Here is a 13,337-nt window from a genome sequence, read left to right as displayed (position 1 = left end):
TTGCTGGCTGGTGGTTCAAATGGCATTTTATTGACAAAGGCCCACATGCAATTAACTTTTTTACCTGAGTTTTCTCCTAGGAGATAATTTTTCATTTTCTATTAAATTAACTTCCCAGCACTCTGCAATTGGAAAAGTACCAAAAATTAGGTAAAGGAGTACTATCAAAACTATTTTAAGTATTTTCTTGCTTGCTGAGGGTTTAAAAGGCATTTTATTTACAAGTTTAAAAATTTCACCTAGGAGAAAACTCAGGAGAAAAAAGAATTGCATATGGGCCCTTGTTTCTTATCACATACTTGTTTTTAGAAAGAATGCCAGCATCAAACCAACCAACGTTGATTCAGGCAATACCTTTAGAGGGACACTTTTGTGTATTGATTAAAAATTGAAATAAAACAGCAATCTCATAGTAAAATGGTGAGGAAAAATCAGGGGTCTAGTCCTAGGAAAAGAAGTGAGTGGACTCACTCCGAAAACCTTTGCACGGTGCGCCAAAAACGGGCGTGGTCAAGCATAACGTGGGCGTGGTAATGGGTGGGGCCACATTTACATGACCTTAGCAGTGATGTAAAAGGTCTGCAGGGGAAGTTTGAGCTCTGCCGTAGTGTATCCCCCCAAAATAGATGCAATCTGACAGCATTTCATCAAAAAGACACCTAGTGGTAGAAGTTCCTCCAAAATACAGATAATATGGCAGTGGTTCCCTCAAAGTAGACTATGTGGCAGTACACATAATCTGGAAGCAGTTCCCCAAAATACGCAAAACCTGACCCAAAACACACGTAATCTGGCAGCAGTGGTCCCCCAAACATACATAATCTGGCAGCAGATCCCCAAAATATGCGAAATCTGGCAGCAGCTGTTCCCCTAACATACACATAATCTGGCAGCGGTTCCCCACAATACACTTAATCTGTTAACAGCGGTTCCCCAAAAATGCAGATAATCTGACAACAGTTCCCCCAAAATAGGTACCCCCAGCATAGGTAGCCAGGTCTACAGGTGTTCCCAGTATAAGAAGCCATGAGTATAGTTGTCCCCAGAATAGGTAGCCGGGTGTATAGATGTCCACAGAATAGGTGGCCACTGGCCAGGTGTATATGTTCCATAAGTAGCCAGGTGTGTAGTAGTCCCCAGTATATGAAGCCAGGTGTATAGCTGTCCCCAGTATATGTAGCCAGGGGGTATATGTGCCCAGTATACATAGGCAGGGGTATATGTCCTCAGTATATATATATATATAGCCAGGGGGATATGTGCCCAGTATATTTAGGCAGAGGTATATGTGCCTAGTATATGTAGCCAGGAGGATATGTCCCCAGTATATGTAGCCAGGGGGATATGTGCCCAGTATATGTTGTCAGGGGTATATGTGCCCAGTATATGTAGCCAGGGGTATATGTGTCCAGTATATTTAGGCAGGGGTATATGTGCCCAGTATATGTAGCCAGGGGGATATGTCCCCAGTATATGTAGCCAGGGGGATATGTGCCCAGTATATGTAGTCAGGGGTATATTTGCCCAGTATATGTAGCCAGGGGGATATGTGCCCAGTATATGTAGTCAGGGGTATATGTGCCCAGTATCTGTAGCCAGGGGTATATGTCCCCAGTATATGTAGCCAGGGGGATATGTGCCCAGTATATGTAGCCAGGGGTATGAGTCCTCAGTATATCTAGCCAGGGGTATATGTCCCCAGTATATGTAGCCAGGGGGATTTGTGCCCAGTATATGTAGCCAGGGGTATATGTGCCCAGTATATGTAGTCAGGGGTATATGTGCCCAGTATATGTAGCCAGGTGTATATGTGCCCAGTATATGTAGCCAGAGGTATATGTGCCCAGTATATGTAGCCAGGTGTATATGTGCCCAGTATATGTAGCCAGAGGTATATGTGCCCAGTATATGTAGGAAGGGGTATATGTGCCCAGTATATATAGCCAGGGGGATATGTGCCCAGTATATATAGCCAGGAGGATATGTGCCCAGTATATTTAGGCAGGGGTATATATCCCCAGGTAGCCAGGTGTCCCCCCGCTGTCCCCATAGCTCTCCTTCTCTGCGCTGCTTCCCTCCTGCTGGGGGGCAGTGCAGAGAAGGAGAGCTATGGGGACAGCGGGGAAGGGCGGATGTCTCCCCCGCCCCATTTCCCTCACCTAGGGGCTCTCCTTCCTGGCTCTCCCCTCCGGTTTTTTTAAAAGCTCAGCGGCTAAAGTGGGCGGAGACTTACCGCCGTTCTTGCAGCCGCAACTCGCAGGGGACGCTCTGCTCTGTGTGCGGCTAGTCTGGTCTTGAGTAGACCAGACTAGCCACGTACAGAGCAGAACGTCCCCTGTGAGTTGCGGCTGGAAGCACGGCGGGAAGTCTCTGCCCACTTTAGCCACCGAGCTGTAAAAATACCGGAGGGGAGAGCCATGAAGGGAAGCCCCTAGGTGAGGGAAGGGGGGGGGGAGATGTCCGCACTTACTCGCTGTCCCCACAGCTCTCCTTCTCTGTGCTGCTCCCCTCCACACAAGCCAGGGTGGACAGCGTCCACTCTCAGGAAAAAGTAAGTGGACGTCGTCCACCCGCGTTCACACAGGACTCGACCCCTGGGAAAAATGCTTAATATAATTAATAATCAAAACAAACATATGCCACCAACAATTAAATTAAATTATCTCTATCCTTTGTAAAACTCTTGAAGACAGATTTTAGGTGAGTTCATTCCTCCACAGGGGAGGAAACATCTAGCAGGTTATAGAAATAAGAAATTCCCTTTGTGGGGCTATAGAAGCATAGCCTTCAGCTGCCATAGGAGTACCACTGCAACTGACTCCGATCGTATGTTGCTATGCTGCCCCTATGGCAGAGAAGCATCTATAGGACCCTAGCAGGAGACTTGTACTGTGCATGCCACAAAGCTGTGTAAACTGAGTGCAAACAAGAGCTTCTCTTGTGACCTCCACACAACAGCCATTTGGGGGCGTTTCAGGACCTGCACATGTTTTTATTGCACCCTCTTCTTTTCCATTCGCACACTGTCACTGATCCATTATAAAAATTCTGTTTTGCCACATACAGGCTGTCTCACAGAACCCAGCTATGTATACTTCACTTGCTCAACCTTGTGACTTGAACAGTACACATTTCTGCATTCTGAGCGTTCATGGCAAAACACACATACATAAAAAAGGCGCCTGGAAAAAATGGCGCAGGGGATTGCCACTAGTAGAATATAGTAGCTAGATTCCGATAGTAAAATATTGATAATGTTTACCAGTATTTTACTTTAGATAAACTTGACTCTACTCTCACACAGAACCCTCCATTTACGATGCTTGACCCTAACCCCCCTGGCGGTGCCTAACCCTAAACCCCCCGGCGGTGCATAAACCTAAGACCCTGACTGGTGATGCCTAACCCTAGGACCCTCCCTGGTGGTGCCTAACCCTAAGAACCCCCCCCCCCCCTCGTGATGCCTAAAGCCCCTGGTTGTGGCTAACCCTAAGTCCCCCCAGTGGTGCATAACCCTAAGACCCTGACTGGTGGTGCCTAACCCTAGGACCCTCCCTTGTGGTGCCTAACCCTAAGCCCCCACAGTGGTGCCTAACCTTAAGACCTCCCCCCTGGTGGTGCCTAACCCTAAGACTCCCCTTGGAGGTGCCTAACCAAACCCCCTCAGTGCCTAATCCTAACCCCCCTAAACCTACTCGCCCTTCTAAACTTTACCCCCTCTACCATAAATGTACTTTTAGTACCGCTAATCAGGTGCCTCCGGGTGCTGACATTTACTCTCTTTGTCGCATATTGCGGCCATTGTAAAAGCCGCAGTCTGCGGCAAAGAAGGTAAATTTGGGTGCAGGGAGGTGCCTGATAGCAGGCCCCGCCGTGCACCCAAATTTACTTTCTTTGCCAGAAAATTGCGGCTTCTACAATAGGCCCCTATGGCGGCACCATTTTTTCCTTCAGGGAGCCTCCTGCATCCTTTTTTCCAGTTCCAGCAAAACACAACTTTGTTCTTTGGATTGGTATGCTAAGTGAGTTATGAATCCAGAGTTAGTTGAGGGAGCCGATATGTTGACATCATTCAAACCAACTAATGTTGATTCAGGTAGTACCTTTAACCACTAACCACTCGCCCGCCATTTTAAAATGTCCTGTTGGTCCCTCTTAATGGAGCACAGGACGTTGGACCGGGGCTGTTCTTGCAGATCTGCGCTGCGTGGGCTCTCCAGCCCGCAGCGCAGATCGTGTGCACGGCAGGGCGATCAGACTTCCCCCCTTTTTTCCCCACTAGGGGGATGACCTGCTGGGGGTGTCTGATCGCCGCCGCTCCGTGTGGCCAAGTGGGGAGGCTCTTCAAAGCCCCCCTCCGCAGCGGTCTCCGTGCTCCTTCCTTCCCCGTCCCTCCCTCTCCCTCATAGAGTTGCGCAGGACGGATATCCGTCCTGCGCATTGTAGGATAGGCTTCAGCCTATCAAATGACGGCGATCCCCGGCCAATCAGAGGCCGGGGATCGCCGATCTCCTTTATGGCGCTGCTGTGCAGCAGCGCCGTATTGATGTAAACAGCGGGGATTTCTTCCCCGTGTGTTTACATTGGCATGCGAGCCGCGATCGGCGGCTCGCACAACTGTTCACGAAGACAGTCTCCGTGAACTGACATGGAAAGGCCGCTCGATGTAATAACCACTTAAACCCGCCGCCGCCTATCGGCATTAGGCGGTCCTTAAGTGGTTAAAATGTCCTCGCCGCCAGCGCTACTGTGCCCGAGCAGGTAACGATGAGAACCCGCAGCACCGCAATTGGTGAAAGGGAAGAAGTCTTCTCTGAACCAATCAAAGTGCCTAAAAGCAAAGATCATGGGTTTAACAAGAAGCTAATGAGCTTTGCTGTAACAAACACTGTCTCTGTGCTTATCCTAAGCATAGAGACAGTGATTATGAGGACATCTAGTGGTAAAATAAAATGAGATACAAACATAAAAAAAGCAAAAAAAAAGCAAAACGGAACAAAAAAGCATAAGTACTTACGTTAGGGACTCCGCTTTTTTACTATGTATGGAATGAGGGTATATTACTGTTATATTTGCATATATGGGCATGTAATTAGTAACACAACACTGAAAAAAATGCACCTTTATTTCCAAATAATATTGTTGCCATACGTTGCACTAGGGACATAATTCAAATGTTTGTAAAACAAAAACAAAACCGAGAGCCCAATATACAGTAGTGTAGTATCTTTGTAGATCACAATGTAATTATATGAGTAATTGTAGATGTACTCACAAACATGGGTTACCTAATAGGTAACCACTCAAACAGCAGGTGGGGAGAATTATGACCTGACCCCACTCAAGTTTAAGAAGTCACTCTCTGTAGACAGGAAAAAGGGGATAACGCCCCTCCACCAGGGGTGGACTAGACTAAATATAAAGGCATGAACAGAGGTGCCAAAATTGGATAAAAGCATCTAAAAACAGATTAAAAGGGGGAAGTTGGTGGACTTACATCCCTCAGAGAAAAAAAAAAGACTTAAATTCATTATTTTTAATATACAAAAATAACATTTATTTGTAGCTCCAGTTTGCAATGAGTTTTGCAGGCACAGTCCAACTTCATCAGCATCAAACAGAGAAAAGCAAGTGTCAGTCTGAACTGCAACCAGGCGCCTCCTGGGTCGAGGCTTGGCTTCCTAGTGGTGGAAGTTAACAGAGGTGAGGAGAGCAGCGGTGGACAGCCTCACATAAGTAAAGCCAGCTAGCGACAAGCAGATTGTTGCTAGCCTGACGATCGTTCAAGGGGATGCAGTGCAGCGCGCGGGGGGGGGGGGGGGGCTGGCAGCGGTGATACAATGACCCAGAGGCATGTCATTGTGCACGCGACATGCCTCTGGGCAGTGGTGCTCGGATACCACTTTTCAAAATCCGAGTAGGATCCGGATCTGGATACCCAGATATCCGATCCGGTTCGGATATCCGAGTTCAACATTTTCCAATCCGGAATCCAAATCGGATTTCCGGCCCCAGTATCCGGGATATCCGTCCGGATTCAGATATCTGGATAGAAAAACCATAAGTGCCCTTTAAATTGCTTTAAAAAAGTTTTTTTGGGGTCAATGAGGCATGGATCATCATTATTTTGCAAAGGGGAACACTAATTGATGATGTGGGGACTTAAAATCCCCCTAAAAAAAACCCGGTTGTCAATTAACATCCGGCCTAGGTTCCAGACAGCGGTCGTGCAGCCCACATTGTGTCCAAAGTCCAAAGCGCCATGTGCAATGTGCCAAGTGCAAAGTGCCACGTGCAAACACGTGCAAAGTGCAAAGTGCCATGTGCAAAGTGCAAAGTGCCAAGTGCAAACACGTGCAAAGTGCAAAGTGCCACGTGCAAACACGTGCAAAGTGCCATGTGCAAAGTGCCACGTGCAAACACGTGCAAAGTTCAAAGTGCCAAGTGCAAACACGTGCAAAGTGCAAAGTGCCACGTGCAAACACGTGCAAAGTGCAAAGTGCCACATGCAAACACGTGCAAAGTGCCACGTGCAAACACGTGCAAAGTGCAAAGTGCCATGTGCAAAGTGCAAACACGTGCAAAGGGCCACATGCAAAGTCCAAAGTGCAAAGTGTAATGCGCAAACACGTGCAAAGCGCAAAGTGCCACGTGCAAAGTGCAATGTGCAAAGTGCCACGTGCAAAGTGGTGGCACTTTGCACGTGGCACGTTGCACGTTTTTGCACGTGGCACTATGCACATGTTTGCACTTTGCACGTGTTTGCACATAGCACTTTGCACATGTTTGCATGTGGCACTTTGCTTTGCACGTGTTTGCACGTGGCACTTTACACTTGGCACTTGGCACTTTGCACGTGGCACTTGGCACTTTGCACATGGCACTTTGCACTTTGCACGTGGCACTTTGCACATGTTTGCACGTGGCACTTTGCACTTTGCACATGTTTGCACGTGGCACTTTGCACGTGTTTGCACTTTGCACGTGGCACTTTACACTTTGCATGTGTTTGCACATGGCACTTTGCACTTTACACGTGTATACACGTGGCAGGTAGCAGCTGGCCTGGTGTGTGCACATCACACACACAGACACATAGCAGCTGCAGCAGCACACACTCTAAGGTGATTCACAAAGCGGTGCTAACAGTTAGCACGCTGGTGAAAAGCCCTTTATCATGCCTAAACTCAGTTTAGGCATGATAAGTTTAGGTGTGATAAGTTTAGGTGTGATAAGTTTAGGCATGATAAGTTTAGGCATGATAAGTTCAAGCGCCAACTGGGTTAGCACCTCAGTGCACAGCTGATCAAAAGTTTTACGCTAGCAAAGTCTGGTGCACTTCGTATAAAGTTTAATGGCGCTGTTTTGCCTGCGGGACTTTGCAAGCGATCTAAACTTATCTAAACTTATCATGCCTAAACTTATCACACCTAAACTGGCTTTTCACCAGCGTGGTGCAATGGTTATCATGCCTAAAGTCACTAACTGGGTTAGCACCGCTTTGTGAATCGAGCTCTAAATGTCACACTATGGGCTTGAAATTGGTGCCAACAGTTAGCATGCTGGTGAAAAGCCCTTTAGGTGTGATAAGTTTAGGCGTGATAACTATAGCACCAACTGGGTTAGCACCGCAGTGCACAGCTGATCAAAAGTTTTGCGCTAGCAAAGTCTGGTGCACTTTGCATAGAGTTTAACGGCGCTGCTTTGCGTGCGGGACTTTGCACGCGATCTAAACTTATCTAAACTTATCACGCCTAAACTTATCACGACTAAACTGGCTTTTCGTGAATCGAGCCCAATGACATGAATCAAGCTAATGAACGATTTAATTATAGTGTAGTGATAGTGAAGGGGTTAATCACTGAACAGCTTATTACTGTGTACAGCCCTTGGCCCAGCAGCACTGCAGCACACACTCTAACTGTCACACCATGAGACATCAATCAAGCTAATGAAAGATTTAACTATAGTGTAGTGATAGTGAAGGGGTTAATCACTGAACAGCTTATCACTGTGTACAGCCCTTGGCCCAGAAGCACTGCAGCACACACTCTAACTGTCACACCATGAGACATCAATCAAGCTAATTAACGATTTAACTATAGAGTAGTGATAGTAGTGAAGGGGTTAATCAATGAACAGCTTTAGGTTTATAACTGTGTACAGCCCTTTGTAGGGCACCAGCACTGGAGCATGTCTCTCAGTGTGCATTCAGCAAGCCAGGACGATCTGTCTCATCATGGCAGCCCTCCTTATTATACAGGGGGGCTGGCCAGTGTTCCTTTCTGTGATTGGGTGCCAGGGCTTAGGCTGGGAGGCCTCTGATTGGCTCAATGGCTCAATGAGGTCAGGTCCAGACTCCTATAGCTAACACAGGTTTTATTAAAATCACCTCGATAAGCGTTAGAGGCCTAAACTCCCCTTTTAAAAGGAAGTTATTGTGGTCCACTGCTGCAACAAATGGATCTCAAATATTAATGGCTCTGGAAACACACTTATTATCCTCAAATACTAAATACTGTGTCAATCACAATTACCCTGTGATCCTTCATAGCGTTTTTAAAAGAAAAAAATGTGGTGTCCTATTAGCATTTCATAAAGACTTAAAAGTCACTTCTGACTACACGGAAACAGATAACAACGGGAGAGCAAAAACTGAGCAAAAACGCTATCTCGAATAAGGTATTAACACCTCAGGCAAACAATTGTATATCTAATTGAAGAAAAGACTGCCCACTAATGGTGAAAGATTATGGTATATATTCCTGATAAATGAAAATTGATCATTCCAAACAAATCTTTCAAAAAATAAATTCAGTTTATTAGGGACATATCCCTTTAAAATAAATAAAAACTATTATATAAAATCTCCCAAAAACATTGCTTAAAAGCAATACATCCCCGACCACACAAAATACAAGGTTACAAATGGTTGAATAATGGGAGTAAAGTACAACAACCAAAGTGCTAGTGCGAGAATTGTATTAGTACGTGCTTGATACAGTCTCAATAAATATTAAACTGTGCAAAATTACAAAAGGCTGTTACAAAAACATCCAAAAATACAAACATGTTACCAAAAAATGAAAAAAAAAACCCAAAACAATGGGAGATATATAATTTTTGTAGGAACTATAAATGACCAACCCCTCACTATAGTCTCCCTATACGCACCAAATTGCGCCCAAAAAACCTTTTTGAACTGCCTACTTAAAAAAATTAATGAAATTAAAAAAGGACCTCTTTTTACTTGGAAGTGATTTTAACGCTTGTATTACGCCCTTAGGTTCATCCTCTACTAGAAAATCACCCCTTCCTCTGCTAGAGAAGACCATCCGATGTTACGATTTGTTTGACACCTGTAAGAATTTTAATCCCTCAAGTAGGAACTACACTCACTATTCTATAGTCCACATAAGTCACTCCTGCATAGATTTTTTCTTAATGGATAGGTCACTTCTACAAGTAGTAACTTCCACAGACATAGACTGTACTACTTGGCCGGATCACACACCAATACACATATGTATTAAAAATAACTTATACCCAGTCAAACCGAGAACATGGAAACTTAATCAAATGGTTCTAACAGATCCCTCATCTATCCCAAAATTTAGAACATTTTTTCACTCTTAATGAAACGCCTGAAGTTGACGGATCATCTGTATGGTCAGCCCATAAAGCCTTTATATTAGGCAATGTGCTTCCATTAAAAAAGCCAGAGATAAAAAGTACACCAAACTTTTGAACCAGATTCAAACACTAGAAAAATCTCATAAACAAAACCAAAACAACTTTTTCAACTATGACAAGAATTACATGATCTCTTACTATACAAATATGAACACAGTCTATAGAAATTAAACTCCACCAGATATTCTCAAAATAATAAGGCAGGGAAAATTATGGCAAACTTAATCAAATTCAAAAGAGCCAAGTCCGTCATACATGCTATTAATCACCCAGTGACTAAACAAAAAACTCTCAATCCAAAACTCATAGCAAATGCCTTTAAAGACTACTACTCCCAACTATATAATCTTAATATGGATAAACTAACCCCTCAACCCACTCCTCAGATTATCGATGATTACCTTTCTTCCACTGATCTTCCTAAATTGACTCAATCACATTTGAATCATTTAAATGTCCCCTTTACTCCTGAAGAGGTCATGAAAACTATTAAATCCCTTAAAAAAATTAAAGCTCCTGGTCCTGACAGCTTTATTAATGAATATTATATCTTATTCTCCCAGCTCCTTTCACCAATCTTATCCAAATTATTTAACTCTTTTATGTCCGGTTCCCCCATCCCAGAAGAATATCTACTAGCTACCATCTCCGTAATTCCCAAACCTGGGAAAGATCACCAGTCACCCGCCAACTTCAGACCAATCTCTTTTTTAAACACAGTCACGAAACTCTATGCTAAACTATTAGCGAACCGCTTAACCACCCTGGCGTTCTGATAAGATCGCCAGGGCGGCTGCGGGAGGGTTTTTTTTAAATAAAAAAAAAACTATTCCATGCAGCCAACTGAAAGTTGGCTGCATGAAAGCCCACTAGAGGGCGCTCCGGAGGTGTTCTTCCGATCGCCTCCGGCGGCCAGAAGTAACACGCCGTGTTTCGCTTACCTCGTCGCCATGGCGACGAGCGGAGTGACGTCATGGACGTCAGCCGACGTCCTGACGTCAGCCGCCTCCGATCCAGCCCTTAGCGCTGGCCGGAACTGTTTGTTCCGGCTACGCTGGGCTCGGGCGGCTGGGGGGACCCTCTTTCGCCGCTGCACGCGGCGGATCGCCGCGCTGCGGCGGTGATCAGGTAGCACACGCGGCTGGCAAAGTGCCGGCTGCGTGTGCTGCTTTTTATTTTATTAAAATCGGCCCAGCAGGGCCTGAGCGGCAGCCTCCGGCAGTGTTGGATGAGCTGAGCTCGTCCAGACCGCTCAGGTGGTTAATAAATACTACACCTACCTTAATCACTCCAGACCAAGTCGGATTCACCAAGGGGAGGCAATCTCCTGTTGGAACCAGGAGAATGTTAAATGTTTTACGTAGGGTTGAGCTCTGTCAGATGCCTTCTCTCCGCCTAACTTTGGATGCGGAGAAAGCATTCAATAGAGTTCATTGGGGTTTCCTCAGGGCTACTTTAGTTGAATTTGTTTTTTCGGGCCCTATTCTAACAGCTATCATGTCACTATATACTAACCCAACAGCTCGAGTTAACGCTGCAGGTTTTTTGTTGGACCCTTTTTCAATCACTAATGGCACTCGCCAAGGCTGCCCTCTTTTCCCAATTATTTTTGTACTCATTATGGAAACGCTGGCCCAAAAAATTAGAATGTCCCCAAACATTTCAGGAATTAAGATAGGTGAATCCCAACACTCTATTAGTCTCTTTGCTGATGACGTAGCTTTAATACTCTCACGTCCCCTAGTTTCACTTAGTTACCTCCTAGAAGAATGACAACATTTTTCAAATGCATCATTTTACAAACTCAATCAGCATAAATCATACATTCTCGGCCTAAATTTGTCCCCTGAACTACAATAAGAAGAAGTTTTTCTTCCCCTGGGCAGACTTGGCGGTGCAATATTTAGGAATCAACCTCACTAAACATGTAACAGATCACTTTAAGCAATTTTTTTTCTTTTGTTAGATAATTTAAAGAAAGACTGTACTAATTTTGCCAAATTTGGCTTTTCGTGGTCCGGCAGAATAGCTGCATTTAAGATGTTTTCTCTCCCCAAGATTCTATACCTATTGCGGTCGCTCCCGCTACCCTTACCTCGCTCATACCTCAAGGATCTCACTAAAACTATGCGTAACTTTATCTGGGCAAGAAAAAGATCTCGCTTTTTATCCTCCATCTCCTACCTCTCAAGGAAACAAGGAGGGTTAGGAATCCCTAATTTAGAGAAATATTACTATGCAAGTAACTTAGATTTTGCCAATACGTGGTGGTATTCTCTAAAAGAAAAAAGATGGGCTACTATGGAACAGGTCCTACTTTCACATTCTACTAGAGACATCATGTGCAGTATGCTGTTAGGACATAAACCTAAACGCTGGGGAAATTGCTATACAAAGCACTTTGTAATTTCCCTATACTTTCCATTATAGGCAAATCACACAGAAAATGGTACAGACAGAGCTTTGGTGAGCGAATTGTGAACACTCTCATAGGGAATCATTGCACAAGTGCTTTTAGGGTGATTTCTGAAACCGCCAGCACTTAAAAAACCCTGCAAATGCTCATAGTGTGAACAAACCCTTAGGGCCCATTCACACTAGAGCATTTTTGCCGGCGATTTCGACAAAACGCTCAAGTGCTAGCCCTTTTTAAAGCACTAGTGCAATAAAACCCTATGGGCCTGTTCTCACTTGGGCGATTTGCGTTAATCACCAGCGATTAACGCAATTTGCCAAACACAATCGCGTAGCCTGCACCATTTTCAGGTGATTTTCAGGCGATCGAGTTTCAGTGCTATAGAAGTGCTAAACGCAATCGCGGAAAAATCGCTGCAGTGTTCAGTGATTTTTCCACGGTAACTCGTGGAGAAATCACTCCCGCAAACGAAAAATCACTCCCGCAAACCATTACCGCCGGCGTTTTGCGCTTTTAAGTGTGAATGCAGTCTTACTGTATACTGGAAAAGATTTTCTGTAACACACAGAGCAAAAGAATCAGGATATCCCCCATACAAACTAAAAGGATATCCTGCTGAAAATGTTCATTTCTTTGGATAAAAAGTATATAGTAGAATTTATTGCATATTGAATATATTCTGTAAAATACATACCGGAGCTGAACACGTAGTGAAAATTCACCATGGGAAATGTCAAAGTATCATCTCCAAACACCATATCTGGCTTATCCGAGAAATATCTGTCATGGAAAGATCGACAGTCAAAGTCATGTTTATGGTAGAATTTCTTTGGTCCGCAATCCATCCTGTAAGGATCTTCTCCAATTCGATTTCTCACTTTTTACTCTAATTATTTGGGTGTTCATTTTATAGTCATACAGCATCAGGTAGATACACCTATAACTGTGTGATTCAAGATTTATTTTTCGCACTCATAAGTCAGTCATAAGGTTTCAGCTGACTGAGCTGTGATTGATTACTAGCCTGTTTCTTGTCAAATGAAAATGATCGATCACTAGCAAATGTATGCCCTTGTTGCGCTGCACAGGTTGTAAGATAGATTGCCATGGGGGGAGGTTAGGTCAATAAACTTGGTTATGGGAAAGTTTGAGCACAGTAATAATGGGAATTAGTATATTATTATTATTTATTGGATTTATATAGCGCCAACATATTACGCAGCGCTAT

General features: G+C 44.5%; 1 protein-coding gene across 1 annotated transcript in view; it reads right to left on the bottom strand.

Moving 5' to 3' along the window:
* Positions 1-12,974, bottom strand: part of LOC137525947 (indolethylamine N-methyltransferase-like) — a 28,358-nt gene extending 15,384 nt beyond the window's left edge. The window contains exon 1 of the mRNA XM_068247156.1: positions 12,804-12,974. Coding sequence (XP_068103257.1) covers positions 12,804-12,954 — 151 coding nt within the window. The 5' untranslated portion in view covers positions 12,955-12,974. The remainder of the gene's footprint in view (positions 1-12,803) is intronic.
* Between the last annotated feature and the right edge of the window lie 363 nt (positions 12,975-13,337).

Source organism: Hyperolius riggenbachi, chromosome 7 (assembly GCF_040937935.1).
Source record: "Hyperolius riggenbachi isolate aHypRig1 chromosome 7, aHypRig1.pri, whole genome shotgun sequence".
Classification (NCBI taxonomy): domain Eukaryota; kingdom Metazoa; phylum Chordata; class Amphibia; order Anura; family Hyperoliidae; genus Hyperolius; species Hyperolius riggenbachi.
The sequence above is the reverse complement of the archived record's forward strand: the minus strand, read 5'-3'. Positions and strand labels throughout refer to the sequence as shown.